Consider the following 18,134-nt stretch of genomic DNA (forward strand, 5'->3'; position numbering starts at 1 on the left):
GAGTTCAGAATTCACAGAGGATCTGAGGACATAGGCCACAGGGAGGACAGAGGCACCACAACCCAGGCTCACGTCTGTTTATCCCCCCACTTCTGAGGGAGGAGAGAGAGCAGGAGTTACAGCCATGAGCTCCTGGAAATCCCTGATAAAATCCCCCCTCATCCCAGACACAAAGCACCCGCTGCTCTGCCAACCCGGCTGCAGGCAGACACTGCTGGCGTCCCTTCAGGAATCTGGAAGGCTGATAAACATAAGCAGCTGTGTGTGTGTGAGAGAGAAAGACTCCCTGGATTGTTAAACTCCATAGCAGAGTTCTGCCCCAGTAAGCATCCCTTTACCTCAAAACTGCTGGCTGCTGGACCAGGCCCCACTTCTAGGTACCTTGCCTATCTGTCACTGACAGTTCTAGCAGTGGGTGTATTCTCTAAAAACTCATAATTCACAGGAAAGGTGTATCGCACAGATCTCAAATCTCATTTCTCCGCATTTTTACGGAGTGTGTCCAAATGTTTGTGCCACATACCGGTGGGCTTAATGTGCAGGAGTGATGAAACAGCTGTGCACTGATTGGCCTTACACATCCGTACTCAAAGTAGAAAATTGCTTCCCTCTACCTTTGAGTCAGCATTATGGATGGAAAAATGCGTCAGCGGCCATTTGGATCAATTGTGTTAAATGCACAGACAGGAATTGCATTGAAACACACTGCACAGTCAGTAAAAATGATGAGGTAGTGAGAACAAAACAAAAGGCACAGATGGTGACACTGGAACTGTTCCAAAGACGGAAATGTTTCACAATATCAGACTGTCATTCTAACGTGACCCATCCTGGACGAACCCTGGTTCACGCCAACATTGAAGGTGCTCCAGAGGGTGCTTGGTGTCACAGTACCTGTTCCCAGAAACAGCACCTGGTAGTGGCCGTCAGCAGCGATGACCTGGTCCACAGCGATGGACGTGTACTTGTAGTCAGCGTTGGTGCGCACCACCAGGGGCCGTCTGCCGATTGGGTAGATGGAATTAAACATGACTGGGTGGTTTCTGACGAACGTCACCACCTCGTCTGGGAACTCCTTGGTTGAGTGGATGTCTGGAGTGAACGCCCCACCAGGGCACTGCACGCAGGGAGGAGAGATAGCAGGAAGAGATTGAAAGGTACGAGATGAAGAAAGAGAGGGGGATTTAGATAAGAGGAGAGAGATTAGCTCTGTGACATAGGTGGATATTTTTACGGTCAGACTTTTTGAGAAGAGCATAATAAACATAAAAAACATACAGTATATTGCTCAATCTCTCTTTATCACTGTTGCTAGATGTTAGGGGTGGAACAATATATTGTGGAACAAAATATCGCAATACAACATTTTTACAATATGTATCGTAGTTATGGCAATATATTTACAATAGGACGTCCGTTTGATACTTTGATACTGATATTGGTTGAGCTACCAGCATGAGATCTACTCTGCACCTGCGTCATGCTTGCATTCATTGCATTCACAGAAATCGCTTGAGTTCCCTAAATTGTATGTACAACAAAGAAAATGAGTGAAAATGTTTAATGTTTTGGAAATAAATCTGTTAATTGAATTTCAGTTCAATTTAAAATGTTGTTCAAAATATTGTGATATTGTACACTCAGTATCGTGATACGTATCGAATTGTGAGCTGAGTGTATCGTTACACCCCTACTAGATACTGAATATTTCTTTCAGTAATTCACGTGTACTGTCATGCAATGAGTGACAGAGGTTTTCTCAGGGCTGCTGAACTCACAGTCCCAGGCCGGGGGTATGGGATGCGGCCCTGGTAGGCCACCCACTGGAAGTTGGGCCCCTCTCTGTGTGCGAACGGCCCGTTGAAAACGGTCAGAATGTCAGCCATGTTGTACACACACACGGCCGAGCCCTTGAACACGGAGCTGGGGAGAGGAGACACACATTCAGGATCTGTGAATCCGCCCAGTTAAAACATCACAGTCCCTCTGAAACCTGCTGTTTTTCAGAGATCTAAGGCATATCATCTGGGTGGAACCACTGCCATCCTCCAGAGGGGACACCGCTCCCTGCTCCACACCCCCCTCCAGAGGGATATGGTGTGGATTGTCCCGGTCACTTCTAACCACACCAGTGTGAAACAGAAAAGCCCTTTTGTTCAAAGAGCAGACCACAGTCGTGTGAAGGAGAGGAAAAGGAAGAAACACGTTGTGGAAATAGAAATAACAAAGTGTACTGAGACCTCAAGGCTCCCTCTGTTTCGATTGGCTAGAGACAGAGAGGCCGGCAACACTACTGTAACCTTGATCTGGTTCTCGGGTTACCGGTGAAACAAGGGCCTTTTGCAAGGTCACAAGAGGTTAACTATGCAGACCAATTAGAAGACAGAATGACCTTGTTGATTAACCAGTACATATTACCACTGGATTGTTACTATGTGCAACATCGCTAAAACATGCAATATTATTGATATAGTCCAGTATAAGTGCACCTTCCTTTCAACAACACTCACTTTTAATGGGAAAGTGTTGCAGAGCAGTTTCTAGAGGTGATAAACAGTCTGCTGCAACCTTAACACTGCACATTAAGGTAGATAATAAATGTGAGAACCATAGAGTCGAAGTCAACAATCTAGCAGAGTATATATGAGTCTCTTGAGTAAGCCGTTACTTTACTGTAACAAGACACTGTCTCCTCTCTGCAGGGAATCCCCCATCACATGACTCCCACTTAGATCTGGCGCTGGCTAGCATAGTTAGCATAGCATCCAAGGCTTGAGAGCAATATTAGCATTGGCCTCACCTTGTTGACGTGAAGACTCCAAACACCAGCAGGCTTTTAGGCTGCTCAGTCTCCAGTAAAAACACACTCTCTGGTACGGACAGAACACATTCATCTTGTAAGTCAGCATTTAGCGGACTCTTCATCAGTCATGGTCATAAAGAGGGCATGAAGGGGAGTGGGGAGGAATGAACTAACATGCTGTGATAGGCCTCGAATCAAACACAAATGCATTGTAAGATAGGACTCTACTGTATTGTCTTTCATTACAAAGTCAGATGTACATATGGATACTGCTCATAAATGACCAAAACCTGTAAATCTGATAATATTGGGATTTGCAGGCCTTGACTGCCTGATAGTTTGCATGCTGTAGGTCTGGGCTGGTGGGATTCATTGATACATTCAGGACTGTGAGTGTTTGTCTCACCAAGCTCATCAAAGTGGGTCTCAGTGCCATCCTCCTCTAGCACTGAACACACCATCCGGGCCTTCAGGAAGGTGGTCCACTTATTCACCAAGCTCCGCTGGCCTCCAATGTCATTCTACAAACACAGACATACTTTATGGTTAATATCTAGAAGAGTACACACACACACACTTAAACAAACACACACATCCACATGCATCATTCTTCCTGAACACACTTACCGGACACACTCTGGCGACCATGGTGTGAATGTTCTTGGTATTTCCGCTGTTGTCTGTCAGTCTTTCCCGGAAGAAGAAATAAAGTTTTGCATCGTTGGGGTCCGATCCATCTGGTATCAACTGGGCATCGATGAAGATGGGTTCTAAGAGAGGCAAAGTAAACCTCTGCTGAGCGTCTTGCCACTCTTAGATGTACAGTACTTGAGAAAAGTAAGTATATCTACAATATTGTCGATAGTAGTTGCATCCATTCTAGTCAGCTTCATTATCATCTTCATCATCATCATTATCATCATCATTATCATCATCATTATGCTCATCAAAATGAGCATATGCTCATCAAAATGAAAATGAAAAATCAAATTATCATTATGTCATTGTTATGTTCATCAGCAGTCAGTGGAAGGATAAGGAGCATGACTATAGCTCACCACTCAGCCACTTGGAGTTGTGCTGGTCTGTCCTCACTGCGTTCCTGGTGGTGAGGCTCCTGAAGATGGCAGCATCTGTCCCCATGAAGTCAATATACATGCCTGAGAACAGCTCCTGGTCTGAGGAGAGCACACAGAGACACACAGTATGGCATCTGGACAGCTTCACACACACACACACACACACACACACACACACACACCTGGCCAAACAAAGCACTACAACTCCCACAATGCTTTTGGCGCTGACCTTTTAACTCCTTTTAACAGATAATAAAAAATATTTTCCCAGTGCAATAACAGTGATGGAAATTCTTCTGTGATTGATTGCTTCGCCTGAAACAGAGAGTCTATCCTGATGACAGTAAATCGCTAATGCAGTTAACCTTGGCCAGATTTACAGGCCTTGTGTTTGAGACTCACTTTACTCCGCTAATAGCCTAGCGCAGAGGGCAATCCTTTGGCAACATGCTTTCTATCATTCCATTACTCTGTCACTTCATCATTCCATCAGCCCCCCCTGGTCCCAACCTCCCCTCACGCCCAGCCTCTAACCCCCAAGCCTGCAGCTTTCTGGGGTTATGGCCCGGGTCCAAGCCTGGCCGTTCTTGGAGGGAAAGTGTTGACAGGCCTCCCGACAGCCCTACAGAGTCCAGTATGAGGGACTTCAGTGTGGAGACAGGGGCAGATACAGATAAGGTCTCTTTTATCTGGTCCAGACACTGGCTCTGATTGTTCTGGTCTGAGTCAGGGACTGCCTCTCCCCAGTGCTGGATCACTGCTCTCACACAGCCAGCCTGCCAGTGGTCTTGGGTGAAGGGGGGTGGCAGAGCAGAGGGGAGTGGGGGAGGAGGTTCAGTGTCCTCCCTGCTTGCTCGCCCCTTGTGACCGGACGTCCTACGCTGACAGGCGAAGCCGCTGACTCGGCGACGCTCGAGTGTCGGAAAGCCGAGCCGTTGCGTGCGACACCTCGGCCCCTCTGCCTCCGCTCTCTGACTGTGTCAACAGCAACCCGACACGCACGGACCAATCAGAGATCAAAGGACAACACGGCGTGACATAGGGGGTGTGCAGCCTGACCTGAGAGGTCGCAGATAAGGAGGGGTGAGGGGGGAATGGAGGGGGCCATGGGGGCATGTGTGGGGTGAAGAGATAAAAATACATCTACGGAGAGAGAGACAGAGACGAGACCAGAGACAGACAGACACCATAGATAGACCGGAGAGAGAGGTAGAAAGACAGAGAGGAAGGAAGAGAGGAAGAGAGACAGACATAGAGAGACCGAAGGATAAGTAGGACTCACTGAGCATGACGGAGACAGTGTTGACCTGGGGATTGAAGGAGCAGCGGCCCTTGCCAGATTCCGCTCGCGAGTCAATGTGGAACACTTGCTCCTGCAGGAGAAGAGAGGGAATTAGGAATAAAGAGATAGGTTTATATCGGAATGCTGGTCTCTGACCTATTTGGCAAAAAAGAAGAGATTAGGTGCATTCCACATCATCCTGTCCTGCGCCAGTGTTTTTTACAAAGACAGTCACTGGTCTGGATGGGACATTAAATTGAACATTCCATGAAGGAGAGGAGGAGGACTTTCTTCCTAATGTGTTAACATTATGTGGTTCACCCCCTCCCCTTGGGCCCCTAACCCCTCAGTCAAGTGGTTCATCCAACTTTAACAGGCACCTTGGTGACTACCCCCCCCCCCCTCCCTCCAAGATGCTTCAGTCACTGCGGGACTAGTGTTTAGGAAACCAGGCTCCTCTCCAAGAGGTGGTGTTGAGATCTGGTCTGTCTCTGGCACTGAACGCCGCCATTCCTCGCCAGTCTGAACACTGGCGTCACTCCTGTGCACCCGGGCACCCCTGTCAGTCTGGGACCATATCCGGGGGTCCTCCGTGCCGGGGAGTGACTCAACCTGGCGGGCCTCAGATACAGGCGGCCAGGCCTACGCATTAACATCCCATAATAGCGTCTTAGCATACTTACCAGAGCCAGACTAAGACTCTGACACGTTCTAGCCAGGAGGGGTAAAACAGAACTGCGGGCCTTTCAAACAAAACCCCACGTGACAAGAGACGAGGCCCAGCCGAGAGAGTCTGGCTCAGAGCTTCATGCTTATTAGCTTTTGGCAGACGCTGCTATGGTTAGACTGCAGGAAACGCACTTCTCTCCTGGAGGGGTTTCCCGCTCCTACTTCCAGGGCTCTTGCGGCCGGACACAAGGGCAGACGTCCCAGAAAGCAGTGCTCCTCCCTCCCTTCCTCCATCCCTCCCTTCTCTGGTCTCAGAGAGGCTGATATTTGAGGCTGTAAACTTGAGGATGTCATGGTGGCTTTTCCTAAGGAAGTCATGGATTTACAATGTGTCTCTTTGATCAGATTTCTGCATCTTTAATCTCACAGCCCCTGAAGGATTCCGGTTGTCCGAAAACAAACCCCCAAAAATCCATAGGATTTGCTGTTGAAAACAAACTCAGTTTAGATGTGACATAGGGTATAGGTGAGTACTGACCTCAGGTCTCCTCCCTCGGTTGATGTAGGCACACACAGGACTGTAGGCTCCACTCCCACAGATGAACAGGTGGGTTCTGTTAATGGGCTGAACCACTCGGATGAAGTTCCCACAACCATGCTAGAGAGAGAGCGAGAGAGACGGAGAGACAGGCAGATAAACAAAGTTGGGATGGAGGGAGAGAGAGAGAGATGAGAGGGATTTATATGGAGAGAAAGAAAGAGAGAAATTAGGGAGAGAGTCAATCATAAAGGATGAATTAGTAGACGCCAGGCAGCAATGCTTGATGATTGATCGAGTGGTGTATCTCTAGGTGGTTATGAGAACTTCAGCTTACAGGTAATTACGTTCCACATGAGCAATGTTATATTAGCCCATCACATTAGTAATAATTGGGATATGGAGTCACGTGCTGCATGATGCTGGTTGTAATATCCAGTTCTCCTTCTGGCAGTGGTGGAGGTGGAAAAACGATGTCAGGAGGGAAGAGGATACCCAGCCTAAGCTGCGGTGTCCATGCCAGATGAGTTCTGAGTTAACACAGGTCTGAGATCTGATTATGGACCTCTCCCCTCCCCTCCCCTCCCCCCCCTCCCCTCCCCCTCCCCCTCCCCCTCCCCTCCCCTCCCCTCCCCTCCCCCCCCTCCCCCTTCCCCCCCCCCCCTCCCCCCCCTCCCCTCCTCAACAGTGGGAGTGCTAGGATGTGTGGGTAATAAAGGCCCAGACTGCGTAGCAGGCCAGGCAGGACAGGAGCGAGCACCTTGGGAGTCATTATAGGAACTTGGCCATCGCCACGGAAACGGCAGCTGCGGCCACTCACACACTCCACACACACAGGGCTCCACACACACACACACGGCTCCACACACACACACACGGCTCCACACACACACAGCTCCGCAGAGAGCACCGGAGAAAAACAACAGATACGTCCCACCTCACACGCCCTATTCACGGTTACCTTCTAGTTCTCCCTCTCTCTCTTTTTTTCTGCTTTCAATCTCTCCCCTCCTCTCTATACCCCCCATCTCTCTCGGTCATTCATTCTAATTCTCCAGCACACTCACCATCAACTCTACACCCTGCAGTCTTCTCATATCCCCAGTCAGATCTACTTGACATTAGCATATATATGAACAAATCATCCTCTTATTGTATTATGTACGCAGCCACACACAGCCATGAGAACTCGGGACTTGCCACAGAAACTTAAAAGGATCCCATAGAAGTCTAATGACACAGTTTGAGTGGAATTCATGCAGAGTTCAAAGCGGTAAGCTATAAAATATGGACTTAATCAATGTCATACTTTTATTCATTAAATAGGTCATATTTCTGCTCCAATACCACCCGATGTAAACGATGTGTGGTTGTTGTCTTGGAGCCCCAGCACCTGCACCCGCTGTTCAACCAGGAATCACATATACACACATCAGGAAAGTAACCATAACAGACTGACAAAGGCACCGATTCAAGAACCACAAGTAAAACCTCTTTTGGACAACTGCATGAAACTGAAATTGAACAGAAAGGAAGGCGGAAAACTAGAGAACACAGGGGTGGAGGGAGACATGGAGGTTGGAGCAGAGAGAGGTAGAGAGAGCGAGAGAGAGAGGGAGATGGAAGAGAGAGACTTAATGAAACAGAGAGACAGAATAAGAGAGAAAGTGGAGGGAGACAGAGCCCTGGCAGGTCTAAAGGAGAAAGTGAAGGAGTAAAAGGGGTGACAGGAGAGGAGGAGTTGGACAGAGAGGAGGAGGAGGAGGAAACATGGAGGAGGCAGGGTGACCACTAGACAGCTCCACACAGACAGACAGCTCATCCAAATATTTGTGGTATCCTGTCCACTCAGAGGCATGACTCAAAGCAATACAAATCACCCAGTGTCAGGATACAGCTTCTTCTTCTACTTCCATGCAGCAGTGGACAGACTCGCTGTGTCTACCATGGCTGCTGTACTTGCCCACAGAGGGCTCTGTGTTGGTGTGCTATCGAGAGAGTTGAAAGAGGCTATCTATTTCCGTCTGTGCTCATTTATATTCAGTTACTGCACACCTACACAATTCTCAATTGTTGCACCCTCTAGTTCTCAGAACAGAACAGCCCAATTAGCTGAAAAACATAAACTAATTTGGAATTCAGTTACGCTATTTTTGTATCTTCATGATACCATTTCAGCCCGTACAGTGTTTCTTTGTAATGGCAAGTGGGTGGGAGCCACTAATCCTGTGGCCAGCCCGTAACAGACGGTGAAGCAGCAACTCATTTGTGCGAGCTTTGATGACTGTTTATTATCTCAGTGGTGGAGGTCTCACTCTCATTCTGTCTAAACAAGAGGCTGCCAAGAGGAACCAATGACCCATCCCAACCAGTCCACATCTGCTGCTACATGTGTATTTGGACCTGGCACCAGCACACTAATTCAGAGAGAGAGAGAGAGAGAGAGAGAGAGAGAGAGAGAGAGAGAGAGAGAGAGGTTGTGATAGAGGGAGTGGACATCACCATGAGAGTTGTCATGATAAGATGTGCTTTTGGATGATTCACTTATGGTTTTGTCCTGTTTAGCAAGTATTGTGGCATTATTAAAGAAAGCCCATGATATACCAAATGATTGCTTCAAATTCTTTGCCCCAGTGCTATGTTACCTCTTGGCATATGTGGTCATATCATGAAACTGTGACCATATAAGGGATAAACACTAAACTGACCCAAAGCCTCTTGGACCTACAGAGTTGTCCTGTGTGTACTTACCGTGGGGTCCTTGCCAGCCATCTGACATTCCTCTATCTTGCTGGTGGAGGCAGGCCAAAACACCTGATGAGAGAAACCACAACATGGCTTAATGAGGATCAGTGGCCACCAAGGCCTTGAAACGATAACTAGAACCAGAGACGAGAGAGAGAGAGAGACGCCTGGAAACTGAGAACAGAGAAGCCGAAAGAGAAAACCATGACAAAGATATGCCAGCTTTCCCAGTCAGTCTTACAGTCTAAGGCAATCATTTCTTTCTACAGATAAATGCTGTTTTCCTGACAGGTTTAACACAGTGAATGTGTGCTTGGGAATTACTTTGCTAATGGATCCGTTCCAGCAGTCTCCAGAGAAAAAGAAATGCATTCCCATCTGTTTCTGCTCTTTACGCTTGTCAATTATGGCAATGATGCATTGCTCACTGCACAAAAAGCTAGTTATCACTGAACTTGTGCCCGTGCCATGTCACCTGACATACATCTCATTCTTGTTCCCTTTAATGACGCTGATCAAAGATAGTGTACTTCAATCGGAATATTACCATTTTACAATTTGCATGATTAGACAAATACATTCTGCCACACCTTGGAAGGTAAGTGCAACAGAACAAGGGGTCATTTTCTCAGTTGAAGTGGAATTTTAACACGTGACGTGCAAATGGGAACCACTCATCCTAACCACCCAAAGCGTAACAGCAGGGGTTTCTTGAGCGGAGCAGCGGGAATGAAGGACTGGCAGCGCAGTGACACGACCCTCACCTTCAGCAGGCCCTGCGTGATGTTGTTGATGTCCATGGAGAGGACGTGGTCCTTACAGCCCACGTACATCCTGTCCTGGTCCTCGTCCACCAGCAGGATCCTGTAGTCCATGGGCTTCTCCGACAGGCTGTGGTGATCGAAGGCCTGAGACGCCCGGAGCTCTGGGAGAAAGGAAAGAGACACGAGGGAACACGATGAGCGGATGTGAAGGACCCGAAGACAGACTGGAACACTCAGGTCCCTTTTGAACACGAGCTGAGAGCAGTGGATCGAACGCAAGCGCATGTGTAATCCTGTTTATATACAAACACAAACGTACCCTTTAGTACTATACGTTCATTTTAGCTTTCAATCACTTAAGTCCAGCCTTTGTTTAAACTCTGTGGGCCGTGAGAAAAATTCCAGCACACTGTAAGAGACTGTCTCTGTGAGCGATTGAAAGCCCTTCATGTTGTGGAGGGATATATCTGAGGTAAACATCCTCTATATGTGCCTCGGACAAAGTTACCCTCAGAGTCCGGCGAGAGAGGGAGTACTTAGCTTTACCATCAAAGCCCCTTCACTTTCAAAGCCAAACTCATGCATATTCATCCCTCTCCATCGCCATTGAGAGGAGAAAGCAGTGAAGTGTGAGCCGATCCCTGCTCTCCATCCCCGCCCCACTCTGACCTTTAGTGGAGCTTTGCTTCTTCCTTTGTGTCCCCCTTGCTAATCAAGAAACAGGCTGGCCCTAGTCCTCTTCATTGCCCCAATGCTGAAGTCACATTTTCCATGATTCAGTTCTGCCTGCCCTCGAGGTGAAAACCTTTTTCCATCAATGAAGTGCCACCCCCTCTGTTTGATCTCAGCCTGATGTTAATTGATGTGGGGAATGGCATGTAAAGCCTCCCAAACAAAATTGAACAAGGCACTCAATTTCCCACAACTATTCGCTCTTTCTCCAACTAGCTTACCTAATGTTGAAATAACACACCTTTCATGGTTTTCTGACTCTTGGTTAGGGTTCTATAAGCCCAGGCAAGAGCATCTTGCAAGGACCCTAATGAAGAACACACACAAAACACACAGACAGAAGATACTTTGTTTCCACCTGAGTCTGCAAAAAAAGTCATTTTAAATGAAAGGCCTTGTCAAAATCCCTGCTGCAAATGTGTGTTTAATAAAGACAAGCCCATGGAGAAAAAGATCTCATCTCGGCCCTGGCCTCAGAGCTGAGGAGATAGCATCACGTTGGGCTCAGGGAGGCACTGTTGGAGCAGGCTGAAGATGTTGCTCCCCTCCCCTGCCAGAGAACTAGGAAGTGAGGCGTGCCACCAAGGGCGAAGGAGTAACTAACAACTAATTAGAAACACGCTGAGCTCCAAAAGCCGCAGCCAAAACCGCATTCTCACATCCTCCCCAAAGTAAGCAGTTGGAGAGATTTAAAGCACCAGTTGAAACTTGGTTTGATTTGATCTGTTTCTCATGCTTGAGGTAGCAGGTCTCCATTGACGTGCCCATGGCTCCAGTCTCAGTTTCCCCTGGAACACAAGGAACTGAATCCACACACAAGAGGATAAGATACCACCTACGGCTGATACACTTGGTACAATCCAACTCAATCCACAATACAATGTCCCTTCGGAACATTCCATTAGGCGAACACTTTGTTCTGAAGGGTTTGAGAAGGGTGCAATTCATTTTTTTATTATTATGAACTCTGTATTGTTTTTTCAGGGGAGGAACTGGAGACTTTCATGTTTCATCCTGAGGCTGGAACCACCTCTAACCCTGGCGTTATGGGGGAGCCAGCAGGGAGTAGGTCACATGACCCCCTAACAACCAGCTGAGCAGTGAAGAGGCTTGTCTACCCTCTAGTGTGTACATACCACGGGATCCAGTGTCTGGCCAGCATGACCTACAGAACCAAGCCCACGAGTTACGCCTGCATACGACTGAATCATAGCCCTGAATCACAAGGGGATGATACTGGATGGTGCACCTGCATTCTCTAAGTACGGAGCTCAGAGTTTCTCTCCTCCTCTTCTGTGCAGAGCCTGCTGAGAGGGACTGACTAGCAAAAGGTCAGCACACGATAGGCTCGTTTATGAGTGAGGCTGAGATATGGTCGCTGTTGGTGTTGATCCTATCATCCACTGGTCCAGGATCAGACGAGGGGTTGTGTGGGAGTCACGAAACCCCCCCCCCCCCAAAACCCTCACCCTCTGCCCCCCCCCAAACCCTCACCCTCTGCCCCCCCCCCCCACCTCCCCACCTCCCCCCTCCGCCACCCCCCACCTCTTGAAGAGAGTCGTTTAGTACGAAATATCTCATTGAAATTTAGCCTCTGCAAACTCGCTGTGTTGGGTGATGAAAGCAAACGTGCAGCTGTGGGAGGGGCTGCGTCCAGAGGAGAGTTCGACACTGTGACACTAAGTGTGAGTGTCATCAAAGCATGTTCCCACAACAACAGCTGTCATTGATAAGTTAAATCTTTCTCTCTCTTTCTCTCCTCTTCTGGTACATTACTGGGAGCGTTTGAGGACAGCTCGGCTGACAAGTGGAATATAGTACAATTATGTAAATCGAAAATTGCGCATAAAACAAAACCACGCTCCGACAACAAGCTAAAGATAATTTTATTTGAAAAACAATGAATTCTGAGCCTTCCCATATTGTTCTACATAATGAACAAAGCCACGAGGTCGTAATATTCCCTGACCACATGTGATTTATTAGTCATGCGCTCTAGAAGCATTCCTCCACACTTACATCACAAACAGAAATCCTGAGGGTTTGTCAGGCATGTTTGTGGACCTAACGCTGCCTGCTGCCTGCCTTTCTGCCTGCTGCCTGCCTTTATGCCTGCTTTAGGGTGTTGTTGTTTGTGAGTTTAATGACATAATGGCTCAGAAGTGGTTTAAACAGACTTAAAGTGAAATACAGTGTGGTCAAAAGTTATTGGCTGCACATGATCTCTCCACTTCCCAGAAATGTGAGCAATATGAGGACCACACCCTTGACAGTCAGCCACTGGGAAGGCTTGACATGCAGGATAAGCTGTAAGTGACGACAGTGGTGAGATCCCGGGTTGTTGTGGCTTCACTAAGAAACTGAAGACATGGCTGCCATTACTGCAGAGTGCAGAGAGATGGAAGGGGCGAGGTCCGTGATGAAGCCTCCAAGTATTGGATTATTTATGTCGGCAGGTGGGCTGTGGGTAACCTGGCAGGACACCGGAGGTCATTTTGACCGCAACCGTTCACCCATAGAGTTCTGCTGTGCACCAGGTTTTTCGACCGTGACCCACCATCCATAGAGCGAACAGGCATTTGGCACGGTAGCCTAAAGCAGGTAGATAGAAAACAGTGCCTTTCTCTTTGTGTCTTTGAAGTGGTTAATTTTTGTGGGCTGGTCCAGCGGAAACAGAACAAATTCATTGTGTGGGACCAGGAGACCACAGGGGTCATTCAATATTAACGAGAGGGAGTGTGTTGCGGCGAAACGGTGTGTGCATGGTCGAAAACACAGCCTCAGAGCACATGTACAGATGTTAGCTGAAGAAACGCAGAGATGACTCCCGTCAGGAACTACAGGGCAGAGATGTGCACCAGAGAAATACTTGTGACAATAAGGTTGAGACCTACAGTAGGTTCATCTTAATGAATGGATCTATAATTTCTGACATTTTTAACACCCTTAAGAATGCCTTAAGAATTTTGGAATCCCTATTCTATTCACATTTAAACGTATTCATGGTCAAACCAACCCTACAAATGAGTTGGAGTAGAAAAGGCATACCTGGCCAAGTTCAGTTGGAAACAGCATTGTTTTGCCACCACCCTAATCCAAGAGCAAGTTGTTGAGCTTTGATCATTCAACCGAACCGGCCAGCCTCCCGGGTGGCATGAGGAATTGATCCTTCAAGGTCTTTGTGTGATAGTGAAAGAAAAAAGACTGCTGTCTTCCCAGTCACACAGTGAGTTCAGAAGGAACAGAATTCTTGTGATGAACATTCATGTGAATACTGAAAGTCGAGGGCCGAGACTTGTCCTGTCATTCCTTCCATGTTGTCTTGGCTAGAATTAAATACAGACACAGTTTGTATTTGTTCTACCATTGTTGAGATGAGGGGGGGGGGAGATCACAGCAAGTGTTTTGATCATGTCACACTGATTACATTCAAGGAGACCACAGCTTCCTTTTGACTTCGATCACGGCATGCTTCTCGGAGCGAGGACTCTTGTTTGTTTGGTGCATCAAAGTAGCGTGGCTTTGCAATGCTGGCTCCTGCCAGTAAACAACACAGCAGTAGTTCGGGCTTGGCTCGCCTTACAAGGAGTGGTTTGTTGCTTCGAAGACAGATTTACTGTTAATAGGAAAGTATGCTGTCCCTGTTAGGGGAGCAGGTTGTGCTGTTAGAGTCACCCTGGATCCGGTGTGGGGACCTGGGGCCAGTGGTCTGGGATGGGTGGGTCTCTCTCTCTATCAACCTGACAGGTTAAGCTGTGATGGACACAGCTATGATTTAGGTGGACATTTCCCTACATTTTAAGTCAGAACATCAGATGGTTGGGTCTCTCATCTTTAAGAATGTAACCCATGGAATGCATTATTTATATCTTCCCACCCATGGTTGATAAACAATAAGCATCAAGGCAATCACTCTAGACAGAAAATTAAATGTGCAGATTCTGGCTTTGACTTGATACCATAACTAGGTGTACAACACAAGAGCAGCCAGTACTGTGAGCGAGGTGAGATCTCCTCATAAGAGCGGTGGAGACCTGCAGGTAGGGGAGCAGCAGCTGAAGTCAGGGCTTCCTGGATGAGCCTCCACGAGCCAAGAGGTCTCCAGACCCCATTAACACCACAGGACTGGGCAGGCGGCCAGTCGAGGAGCGGCCATTGTGGCTCCTCAATTCAAGACCCATCAGAACAGAGCACTTCAACTGGCCTGTGCCCTCAAAGGGCAGCACGAGGAAACGAGTCCCATGCCAACGAGGCCTCTTTTCCATTCACAGGGGGAGGAGCCTGTGCCACTGTTGTCAGGGGCAGCCGGTGGGAAGACCCCAATCAGACGCCTCGATAAATATTGAAGCAGGGGCTTAGCACGCCCCCTCCCATTCACAGACCCTCTGAAGATGGAGTGGCTTTCCTCATAAAGGACCTGACTTCAAACCTCTGCCAAATACCACTAGTCTTTGTCCAGACAATGCCGAGGCTTCTTGGTTGGACTTCTGCATGGCTGCTCTCACCTAATACAGTGTTGGTACACTCACACATGCTGAGAAACTCTCAGCCTTGATCCTGGCAACTCCATCCCCCCCTTCAGCGACCCCCCCCCCCCCCCCAAAACAAAAAGCCACCAGGCCTTAAAGGGATAGGGACTATCTCCTTGGACACATGGCCTGACTGTATACAGTAATGGGCTATGATATATTGCCATGTCGTGCCATAGCATATCACCCTCTCGTGTTCTCCTCCAACAGACCACCCAGGACGTCCGAGGCTGTGCGACAGAGTCGTCCAACTGTCTGTCTTCCTGACATTCTCCACATTCTCCAGCAGGCAGTGGGAAACACACACTCACCGCACAGACAGCAACACACTCTTCCCTGGCTAGAGACTGTGACCGCTTGTTGAGGAGAGGATCCAGCCCTCAACTGACGCATTCAATCTCATCTTCTGTTCTGTGCTCTTGTCCTTCCTCTATGGTCTGGTATTCAGTCGCAAGTAATGGGAATCATATGGGGTCGGATGCCTGTGGCCTGAATGATTGATGTTGAGTTCTGGAGTCAAGGATTTTTGTATTTTGACAAAGCAGGGTGGGAGGGTCTGAGGAAGGGTTTTCTGATCTGCCCACAGAGCGTTAAATTCTCCTTATTCTGGGGTTAGCGCTGATGATATCCAGCACCAGCGTCATCGCGGGCATCATTACACGGTTGACTTGCTGAGGTGCTGGGTAATATTCCCTCCAGAAAGCTGAAACCGGAGATGCTAACAGCTAACCAGTCGTTACGCTAGCAAGTCCAGAGCTCCCGGTGCTCCAATTAGCACCTGGCCTTCTCTTCACCTGTCATAAGCATGCCTCCCCCACCCACCCCCTCCAGGGCCCTTGCATGACCTTTCACCTAACCAGCAGGCCTCTGGTTACCTTTCACCCCCAACGGCTGTTAAATCAATTTATTTTTCACTGTCAGGCAAGCTACAGGCGCAGAGAGACTTTCAGGTCAAGGGAAGGTTATAAAAGGTTGACTCAAAGGATTCTTTGAGCATATGGATTTATTTGAGATGGAGGCGAACCAGAGGAAGGGTAAAGTTTGACCGGATAGGTTGACACTGCCCTTCTCAGATGGTTTTGTCAGATTAAATAGTCTCCTCAGGGACACAAAAGGCCATGTGGTCATCCTTGCTGTAGAAGGATGGCAATGTTTGTACCACACCTGTCGTTCTTATGAATGATTTCCCCACCTCTGAAACCCAAAACAGCATTGTGGTTCTATACAAAAAATGCATACAATGAAAATAATATGTGGTGTTTATCCGATTAATGAAGACAGTTCCAATAGTCTAATGAAACACACATTCCATCTAAGCCTGAGGTAACGACTGTAATCCAGCTCTCAGACGCTGGTGTTGCTTTAACCTTTCCCCTCCATGATGTTGAGCCCTGGCCTTCTCTGTGGAAAACCTTGGCAGTTTATGTGCCAGCGTTAGTCAACGTCCTAAATACATCCAGCCACTCTTCAAATCGGAAAATCCATCAGGTTGCATGCTAGAGCCAGGCTGCATCTTCTAGAGTCAGGCAGCATATTTTAAAGTCAGGCTGCATGTGCTAGAGAGACAGCAGAAGAAAACCTCACAGGTCCGTCTGTGGAAGATGTACAAATATTTTGTCTGGAATGTAATTGGATCAATATTGTTTCGAGGGTCAGCCAAAGGAATTTCCATTTGACCTTGCACATCTGAGAAAAGATCTAAGCATATTCCATATCGATGGGTATTGATTACCTTTCAGCGTGGCACAAAGGAGGGACAATAAAACATTCATCAGGGGCTGCAAGGTCACAGGCAGGACTGTCAAAACACAGACAGCAGAGAAAGTGCCCACAGACAGAGGGTCTGTCAAACATCTCAGACACATCGGCCCGCGGCATCACTGGGTCCACTAACCTTCACTAGAGAATGTCCACAGTCTGACTCCATCTCTGAGCTGTTAGCTAGAGAACACATGAGACTGATCTGAAGGTCTGGGAAACACACACGTGTTCGCACAAACACTTGTGCACACATACACACACACACACACACCACAAGCTGCAGCCTAGCCTGGTGGTTATTTGTATGTCTCAGTCTTCCCCTCTTCCCTTGCTGACAGCTTTGACATGCCTCTGGTTTGTGTTGCCAAGAATTCCCCAATATCACGGAGCATCACTGATTTAAGTTCAAAGCAGCCATATCTTTGCTAATGGCAAGATTAGATGTAAGTATAAAATAAGACTGTATTATTAAAACCAGAGAAGCGATGCTTCTTCCCAAAAGTACTGTTCAGATTGCTGTGCCCCCGAGCACAAACAGACATATTGGTCCACATCTGTCCCAATCAGCACTCCTCAGACCCTGTCATGACCTTTAACCTCAGCTTGACCCCACAGGGCACTGGCCTGCAGGCTGCGGGGTCAGGAATATTAGGTCCAGTCAAAGGTCAAACCCATCGAGAAGACATGACCATGAAATCCTTTAATGTCGAGAAAAGTTGTACAATTATTTAGCCTCTGTTTAGGCTCTACAAACCGAGCTCTGACCTTCCCAAGACGCTCACGTTTGAGAGACATTACCTTTGAGGTGGTGAAGGTAATATTTTCTTATACTAAGGGTTGTACTGTTAATCTATCACCTGATCTTCTTACAAAAGAATTCTGAAAATGCTGCCCTGGATAGGTTTTAGTTTCAGTGGCCACTATTGTTGACTTTCCACAGCAACGCTTCAGATGGTAATTTAGATTAAAATCCTGAATGTGGTCAAATGTTTTCAGGAGAGCTGAAATCCACTCGAATCCGCAACTTTTATAAAAAAAGACGATGGAAAACCATACTCTTTCTTCCAGTGGTGATACAGCGGAAAGTTTTAGGTTTCACCTCCGCAAAGAAATATGATGAACACTCATACGCACACACTAGCTGACACACAGACACAGATACACACACGCACCCCCACACACATGTACCCCCGCATTCTCACCATTAGGCAAACATCCTTCACAGTTGGACT

At 47.8% G+C, this 18,134-nt stretch overlaps 1 protein-coding gene across 2 annotated transcripts in view; it reads right to left on the reverse strand.

The window, feature by feature from the left end:
* The window catches only part of sema3c (sema domain, immunoglobulin domain (Ig), short basic domain, secreted, (semaphorin) 3C), a 39,610-nt gene that overhangs the window by 6,270 nt on the left and 15,206 nt on the right, over positions 1–18,134 (reverse strand). For both annotated transcript variants that reach the window (XM_062483704.1, XM_062483703.1), the window contains 10 exons: positions 9,881–10,041; positions 9,123–9,185; positions 6,372–6,491; positions 5,165–5,255; positions 3,862–3,981; positions 3,431–3,573; positions 3,210–3,324; positions 2,801–2,870; positions 1,779–1,923; positions 895–1,117 (listed from right to left, as the gene is read on the reverse strand). In XM_062483704.1, the coding sequence (XP_062339688.1) occupies positions 895–1,117; positions 1,779–1,923; positions 2,801–2,870; positions 3,210–3,324; positions 3,431–3,573; positions 3,862–3,981; positions 5,165–5,255; positions 6,372–6,491; positions 9,123–9,185; positions 9,881–10,041 (1,251 nt within the window). The remainder of the gene's footprint in view (positions 1–894; positions 1,118–1,778; positions 1,924–2,800; positions 2,871–3,209; positions 3,325–3,430; positions 3,574–3,861; positions 3,982–5,164; positions 5,256–6,371; positions 6,492–9,122; positions 9,186–9,880; positions 10,042–18,134) is intronic.

This window comes from Osmerus eperlanus, chromosome 17 (assembly GCF_963692335.1).
Source record: "Osmerus eperlanus chromosome 17, fOsmEpe2.1, whole genome shotgun sequence".
NCBI lineage: Eukaryota > Metazoa > Chordata > Actinopteri > Osmeriformes > Osmeridae > Osmerus > Osmerus eperlanus.